Source organism: Raphanus sativus, chromosome 6, assembly GCF_000801105.2.
Source record: "Raphanus sativus cultivar WK10039 chromosome 6, ASM80110v3, whole genome shotgun sequence".
Taxonomy (NCBI): Eukaryota; Viridiplantae; Streptophyta; class Magnoliopsida; order Brassicales; family Brassicaceae; genus Raphanus; species Raphanus sativus.
Genome location: NC_079516.1, coordinates 31,476,011 through 31,484,419, shown reverse-complemented (window position 1 = coordinate 31,484,419; position 8,409 = coordinate 31,476,011). Strand labels below are relative to the sequence as shown.

Below are 8,409 nucleotides of genomic sequence, written 5' to 3'. Positions count from 1 at the left end.
TCGTCAGGATGCATTAGGATCTGGTTATATCCGGAGAATGCATCCATGAAACTCATCAGCTGATGACCAGCAGTTGCGTCGACTAGCTTATCGATGTGAGGCAAGGGGAAGGGGTCTTTAGGACAGGATTTATTAAGATCCGTGAAGTCAATACAGACTCTCCACTTCCCGTTCTTCTTCCTGACGACCACTACATTAGCTAACCATTCTGGGTATTGCACCTCTCGTATGAATCCAGCATCTAGTAGGTTCTTGACCTCTTCGTTGATTATCTCATCCCTTTCAGGAGCGAACTTCCTCCTCTTCCGTCTGACGGGAGGATGCATCGGATCCACTTTGAGTTGATGCATGATGACGTCGGGATCAATTCCAGGCATGTCCTCGTGGGACCAGGCGAAGCAATCGGAGTTGGATCTCAAGAAGTTGACCAATCTCTTTCTTAGACCTTCTGGAAGCTTGGAGCCTATCTTTAAGTTTCGACCCAAGTTCCCTTCTGCAAGTGGAACCTCATCCATTCCTTCCACTTCCGGCTCTTCGGTATGCGGGGCCGGAAGCTTCTTCTGTAATTGCTATAAGAGTTGGGTCTTTCCCTTCAAGGTAGTCTGGTAGCAGGACCTGGCATTCTCCTGATCTCCCTTGACCGCCTTAATGCCCCAGGGAGTTGGGAACTTGACCAGCTGATGCAAAGTCGAAGGTACGGCTCCCATGTTGTGGATCCAAGACCTTCCTAGTAGCACATTATACGATGAAGGGCAGTCGACGACTAGGAATTATGTCGCCTGGTTTATCCCCTCGGCGTACACGGGGAGAAGGACCTCTCCTAAGGTTTGCGTGACCTCTCCGCTGAAGCCTACAAGGGGAGTCGCCTTTCTAGTTAGGGCCGTGGGTTCCAACCCTAGGTCGGCGAAGGCCGAGTGGAAGATAATGTTGCTGGAACTTCCATTGTCCACTAGTATTAGTTTGCTATGGTAAGTGAAATGACAAGAGCGTCGTGGTGAGGAGCAAGGACCTTCTCCTGCTCCCTTGCGGTAAAGCTGATCTCATCTGTTCCGAGGAGTAGACGCTTAGGACCCTCGGCCTCTTGGCCGTTCTTAGCGTTGCAAGTACTTATCTTGGCAGCGGCACTACTAATTCCGCTTACCTCCGATCCGCCTGATGACATGGATCACCCGGTCTTGCTGTGGTGGCAATGCAGGAGCTGCTTCGGTAGGGAGACCGGGACATTCCTTGATTAGAAGGTTCTTGGCTTTATCTGAGAGGAACTCCCTTAGGTAGCCATTCTTGAGGAGCTCGGCGACTTCTATCTTCAAGGCTATACAATCTTCCGTGGTGTGACCATGGTCGATATGGAATTCGCACCACCGCTTGGGGTTTCGATTAGCCTCTGCAGCCTTCATCTTGGGAGGCCACTTAACTTGTGGACCCATTTGTCATAGGACACCGATCAGTTCCAGTTTGGATATCGCAAGATGAGAGATATCAGGCCAAGTGGACACCATCATCCCTCCGGACCTAGGCAAAGGTCGATGTTGGTACCTGCCCCTGCTTGGGTTGCTAGTCTCCCTCGCGGTCTTGGGATGAGAGGGCTCGTCGCGGTCATTCCTAGTTGGCTTTGAGGACTTTTGATCGTACTTCGGACAGGCTTTGGCCCTACTAGCAACATCTTCTTCCCACCTTACTTGAGCCCAAGCGCGAGATAATACGTCCTCCATAGTCCTGATTTGTATTTGATCAGCTCCTTGTAGAGATCTCCCTCCGGGAGGAGGCCCCGCTTGAAGGCTGAGATAGCCGTATCAGCGTTGCACTCAGGGATGGCCACTTTCTTTTGGTTGAGGCGGGCTATGTAGGAACGAAGGGGTTCGTTCCTATGGTAGAGGACTTTATAGAGGTCGTCTGAGTTCTTCTCTAGGTTGTGACTACTAGCAAATTGCTCTACGAACTTGTCGCTAAGGGCTGCAAAGGACTTGATGGACTTGGTAGGAAGATTGATGTACCACTGGAGAGCAGGGCCGGTCAAGGTTGACCCGAATCCCTTGCACATAGTAGCTTCCTGTGCATCCCGGGGGATTGCTACTGCTAGCATGCGTTGCTTGTACTGGGCGATATGATTGTCAGGATCCCCAGTACCTTCGTACATCTTTATGCTCGGGAATAAGAACTTGTGTGGCATCTCCACCGAGACAATCTCTTCCACGAAAGGTGTATCGGAGTAGGACCCCTGGTTACTCCTCCGAATAGGGGGAGCTACCCCTGGGAGCCTTTCTACCATAGATTGAATGGTGCCGAACTTTTCGAAGACCACCCTTTCTAAGTAGGCGGCTAAAGCCGGATCCGAGATCCTCAGTAGATGCCCCTTGAGGTCATGAACGAGGTCTTCTCTTGATCGTCAGGATGCATTAGGATCTGGTTATATCCGGAGACTGCATCCATGAAACTCATCAGCGGTTGCATCGACTAGCTTGTCAATGTGAGGCAAGGGGAAGGGGTCTTTAGGACAGGATTTATTAAGGTCCGTGAAGTCAATACAGACTATCCACTTCCCATTCTTCTTCCAAACGACCACTACATTAGCTAACCATTCTGGGTATTGCACCTCTCGTATGATTCCGACATCCAGTAGGTTCTTGACCTCTTCGTTGATTATCTCGTCCCTTTCAGGGGCGAACTTCCTCCTCTTCTGTCTGACAGGAGGATGCATTGGATCCACTCTGAGTTGATGCATGATGACGTCGGGATCAATTCCAGGCATGTCTTCATGGGACCAGGCGAAGCAGTCGGAGTTGGATCTCAAGAAGTCGACCAATCTCCTTCTTAGGCCTTCTGGAAGCTTGGAGCCTATCTTTAAATTTTGACCCAAGTTCCCTTCTATGAGTGGAACCTCATCCATTTTTCCACTTCCGGCTCTTCGGTATGCGGGGCCGGAAGCTTCTTCTGTAATTGCTATAAGACTTGGGTCTTTCCCCTTAGGGTAGTCTGATAGCAGGACCTGACATTTTCCTGATCTCCCTTAACCGCCTTAATGCCCCAGGGAGTTGGAAACTTGACCAGCTGATGCAAAGTCGAAGGTACGGCTCCCAAGTCGTGGATCCAAGACCTTCCTACTATCACATTATACGATGAAGGACAATCGACGACTAGGAATTTTGTGGCTTCGTTTATCCCCTCGGCATACACGGGGAGAAGAACTTCTCCTAAGGTTTGTTTGACCTCTCCACTGAAGCCTACGAGGGGAGTCGCCTTTCTAGTTAGGGCCGTAGGTTCCAATCCTAGGTCGGCGAAGGCCGAATGGAAGATAATGTTGTTGGAGCTCCCATTGTCTACTAGTATTCGCTTGACCAAGCAGTTTGCTATGGTAAGTGAGATGACAAGGGCGTCGTGGTGAGGAGCAAGGACGTTCTCCTGCTCCCTTGCAGTGAAGCTGATCTCATATGTTCCCAAGAGCAGGCGCTTAGGACCCTCAGCCTCTTGAGCGTTCCTGGCATTGCAAGTACTTCTCTTGGCAGCGGCACAACTGATTCCGCTTACTTCCGATCTGCCTGAGATGACATGGATCACCCGGTCTTGCTGTGGTGGCAATTCAGGAGCTGCTTCGGTAGGAAGACCGGGACCTTCCATATTTAGAAGGTTCTTGGTCTTATATGCAAGGAACTCCCTTAGGTAGCCTTTCTTGAGAAGCTCGGCGACTTCCATCTTCAAGGCTATACAATCTTATGTAGTGTGACCATGATCACTATGGAACTCGCACCACCGTTTGGGGTTTCGATTAGCCTTTGCAGCCTTCATCTTAGAGGCCACTTGAATTGAGGACCCATTTGTGGTAGGACACCAATCAGTTCTGGTTTTGATATTGCAAGATGAGAGATGTCGGGCCAAGTGGACACCATCATCCCTTCGGATATGGGCAAAGGTCGATGTTGGTACCTGCCCCTGCTTGGGTTACTAGTCTCCCTAGCGGCCTTGGGATGAGAGGGATCGTCACGATCATTCCTAGTTGGCTTTGAGGACTTTTGATAGTACTTCCGACAGGCTTTGGCCCTACTAGCAATCTCTTCTTCCCACCTTACTTGAGCCCACGCACGAGACAACACATCCTCCATAGTCCTGCATTTGTATTTGATCAGCTCCTTGTAGAGATCTCCCTCCGGAAGTAGGCCCCGCTTGAAGGCTGAGATAGCCGTATCAGCGTTGCACTCAGGGATAGCCACCTTCTCTTGGTTGAAGCGTGCTATGCAGGAACGAAGGGGTTCGTTCCTATGCTGGAGGACTTCGTAGAGGTCGTCTAAGTTCTTCTCTAGGTTGCGACTACTAGCAAATTACTCTACGAACTTGTCGTTGAGGGCTGCAAAGGACTTGATGGACTTGGTAGGAAGATTGATGTACCACTAGAGAGTAGGGCCAGTCAAGGTTGATCTGAATCCCTTGCACATGGTAACTTCCCGTGCATCCTGGGGGATTGCTACTGCTAGCATGCGTTGCTTGTACTGAGCGATGTGATTGTCAGGATCCCCAGTACCTTCGTACATCTTTATGCTCGGGAAAGAGAACTTGCGTGGCATCTCCACCGAGTCAATCTCTTCCACGAAAGGTGTATCAGAATAGGACCCTGGATTACTCTTCCGAATAAGAGGAGCTATCCCTGGGAGCCTTTCTACCATAGATTGGATGGTTCCGAACCTTTCGGAAACCACCTTTTCTAGGTAGGCGGCTAGAGCCGGGTCCGAGATCCCAGGATCATCAGGTGAGTACTCTTCATCTTCCTTATCGGAATCGCTATCCACTTGTACTCGGGTCGCGTCGTTTGCGGCTTCTCGGCCCTCGGGTTCGTCGTTGGTGGAAACGGGTTGACGAGGCGCTTCTTCACCATCGCGTGGAGTATTAAGCGAAGCCATGGGTCGAACCCTAGTTCGGAACCGCTTTCGCTTGTTGCTAGTTTCACCGAGGACGTGGTTCTCTTGTCGGAGGACAAGATTCTCTGCTTCTATGGCGTCTAGCTTCTCGACGCTCTGTTATAGTTGCTTGGAGTGTTCTCCAAGTTGGTCTTTTAGGGTTTGAAGTTCGAGAAGAAGTTCATGACCTCCGGGTGTTGTCTCCCGAGCTTTGTGAAGATCGGTAACCTGACTTTGAAGGATCTCGAGTTTGTTGAGGAGTTCGATCTCCCTTGGGGTCATCTCTGCTTGGTTAGTATCGTGCTCTAGTGCCATAGTCACGTAGTTGGAATACTCCCCTCCTTCTAGCGCCAAACTGTTAGGGTATTTTTGTGTAGGATTGTTTTAGTACTACGGAACACTAGAAGAGATTGTGTGAAAGCAAGAGAAATCGTAAACTAGAAGATGTTATTGAGTTTTGGGACTACAATGTTTGGGTGTATAAACCCTAGTCTTTGTCGCCTAAACTCTAATCTTCTAGTCTAGAATAGTCGATCCCTTATTCTAGTGTTTGGGCTCCCCTTTTATAGTTGTAGATGTCGGCTTCAAGTAATAGAACTCTTCCATAATCGAAAAAATGGAAGTTTCCCCTTAGGCGGAAAACTTCTATTTTGCTTCAAGGGTCGGTCCGATCAAGGGGGTCGGATCTATGGCAGGGGTCGGTCCCTGGTTTCTTCTTTGAGCAAGGGTCCGGAAGTCGATGGCCTATCCAGAAGCTGGAGAAAACTTATGCCTGGATATTTTTCGCCAACAGTCCTTACGTGCACCTCCGTGGGTATCACTGCTTCAGCACCATAGACGAGTGAGAAAGGAGTCTCTTGGGTAGCCGTCTTCGGGGTAGTCCGATAGGCCCAGAGTACTCCGTGTAGCTCTTCTGCCCATCGCCCATGGGCATCCTCTAGGCGCTTCTTGAGCATGTTCACCACCGTCTTGTTGGTGGACTCGGCTTGCCCGTTTGACTGGGGATGTCGTGGTGCTGAATAGGAGAGTTTTATGTTCCAGTCTTTGCAAAACTTTCAGAAGTTGCAGCTTGTGAACTGGGATCCGTTGTCTGTGATAATTTCATGAGGGGTTCCGAAGTGTGTGATCACATTGGTCCAAAGGAACTTTATGATCTGAGATCCGTTATCTTGGCTAGTGCTTCAGCTTCCACCCACTTTGTGAAGTAATCGGTCACGACTAGGAGGAAGACCTTTTGCCCTGGTGCCATGGGAAATTTCCCCACTATGTCCATGCCCCACTTTCGGAAGAGCCAAGGAGAGCTCAGAGACTTGAGGTTCTCCGGTGGAAGGTTGGTGGCGCGTGCTTCTGGCATTGGCTGCAGAGTTTAGCTTGTTTGAGGGCGTCCCTCGCCATGGTTGGCCAGTTGTATCCGGACCTTCTGCCACTGGAGTGAGAGCCAAACTCTCCCTCATGGAGCTCTTCTAGTATTCTGGTGGCTTCTCTAGGGGTGAGACATCGTAGGTAAGGTCCTGAGAAGGATCTTCTGTGTAGTTTTCCTTCGGAAAAGCAGTACCTGGCAGCTGGCCTCCTTATCTTCCGACTTTCGTCTCGATTTGCAAGAATGGTGTTGTACCTTAGGTAGTTAGTGATGGGAGTCATCCAGGTTTCTCCTTCATCTACTACGGATACTTCTTCAGGCTTCGTCTCTTTTTCTGTTGCGGGCCATTGAGGTACTAGCAGTGGGATGCTCATGTGACTCGTGGTTTCCAGGGCGGGACCCTAGATTAGCTAGAGCGTTGGTTTGGGAATTATGCTCCCTGGGGATCTGAGTGAGCTTACAATTTCGGAACCTGTCGAGTAGTCGTTTAGCCACTGATAGGTACCTAACCATGCTTGGGTCTTTCGCCTGGCAATCTCCTTGGACCTAGCTTATGATTAGTTGTGAGTAGCTGAAGACCTGGATGTCTTCCACTCCCATCTGTTTGGCGAGTGTCAGCCCTGCTATTAGGGCCTCGTATTCAGCCTCATTGTTCGTCGCTTTGAAGTTGTATCGTAAGGCCCTTGAGGCTGATTCTCTCGTAGGGGAAGTTAGGACTAATCCCACGCCTGTACCCCTTACATTGCTGGACCCGTCTACGTATAGCGTCCATTCGCCTTTTTCCCCTTCACTATCGCGAAGCTTTACTTCTTGTGCCAAGGCTGGAAGCATGGCAGGGGAGAACTCGGCTACAAAATCAGCTAGGACTTGTGACTTAATGGCCGTGGCAGGTCGGAAGATCACATCGTATTCTCCTAGCTCTATGGCCCATTTTGCGAGTCGTCCAGACACTTCCGGCTTGTGAAGGACCGCTTTGATGGGGAAAGAGGTGACCACCACGATCTGATGAGCGTGGAAGTAGGGGCGTAGCTTTCGGGCCGCATTAATTAGTGCGAGGGCTAGGTTCTCAAGGTGACTATAGCGGGTCTCCGCGTCTAGCAGCGATTTGCTTATATAGTAGATAGGATGTTGTTTCCTTCTTTCTTCCCTTACAAGGACTGCACTGACAGCATGCTCTGATACCGCCAAATAAAGCAGTAGGACTTCCCCTTCCAAGGGCTTCGAGACGAGAGGTGGAATAGTGAGACAGGCCTTGAGATCGAATAGGGCTTGTTCACATTTATCAGTCCATTGGAAGTCTTTCGGATCCTTCAAGGTTTCAAAGAAGGCATGCGATTTGTCGGACAACCTGGAGATGAATCTACTCAGGGCGGCCATCCTTCCTGTCAATCTCTGAATCTCCTTGACGTTACGAAGGGAATGTATCACCTAGATTGCTCTTACCTGCTCTGGGTTTGTTTTAATGCCCCTGCGTGTGAGTATATATCCCAAGTACTTCCCAGAGCTTACTTCGAATGAACATTTTGAGGGGTTGAGTTTCATATTGTACCTCCTGAGGGTGGTGAACGCCTGTTGAAGGTGCGAGATATGATCCTCGGCGTCCAGGGATTTTACCAGCATATCGTCGATATATACCTCCATTGTCTGCCCTATTTGGTCGGCGAACATCATGTTGACGAGCCTTTGATAGGTCGAACCGGCATTCTTGAATCCGAAAGGCATGACCTTATAGAAGTAGATGCCCCAGGAGGTCATGAATGATGTCTTCTCTTGATCGTCTGGATGCATTAGGATTTGGTTGTATCCAGAGAATGCATCCATGAAGCTCATCAATTGGTGATCAGCAGTTGCGTCGACTAGCTTGTCAATATGAGGCAAAGGGAATGGGTCTTTAGGACAGGACTTGTTAAGGTCAGTGAAGTCGATACAGACTCTCCACTTCCCATTCTTCTTCCTCACGACCACCACAATAGCTAGTCATTCCGGGTATTGTACTTCCCGTATGAATCCGGAATCAAGTAGATTCTTGACCTCTTCATTGATAATTTCGTCCCTTTTAGGGGCGAACTTCCTACTTTTCTGCCTGATAGGGGGATGCATTGGATCCACTTGAAGTTAATGCATCATAACGTCGGGATCAATTCCAGTCATGTCCTCATGGGA

At 49.7% G+C, this 8,409-nt stretch overlaps 2 protein-coding genes across 2 annotated transcripts; both read right to left on the bottom strand.

The window, feature by feature from the left end:
• Window positions 1–2,940: 2,940 nt before the first annotated feature.
• LOC130495757 (uncharacterized) lies at window positions 2,941–3,690 on the bottom strand. The gene has a single exon (XM_056987255.1). The coding sequence runs from the start codon at window positions 3,688–3,690 to the stop codon at window positions 2,941–2,943; it is 750 nt and encodes a 249-aa protein (XP_056843235.1).
• Window positions 3,691–6,188: 2,498 nt separating this feature from the next.
• LOC130495756 (uncharacterized) lies at window positions 6,189–6,620 on the bottom strand. The gene has a single exon (XM_056987254.1). The coding sequence runs from the start codon at window positions 6,618–6,620 to the stop codon at window positions 6,189–6,191; it is 432 nt and encodes a 143-aa protein (XP_056843234.1).
• Window positions 6,621–8,409: the final 1,789 nt, after the last annotated feature.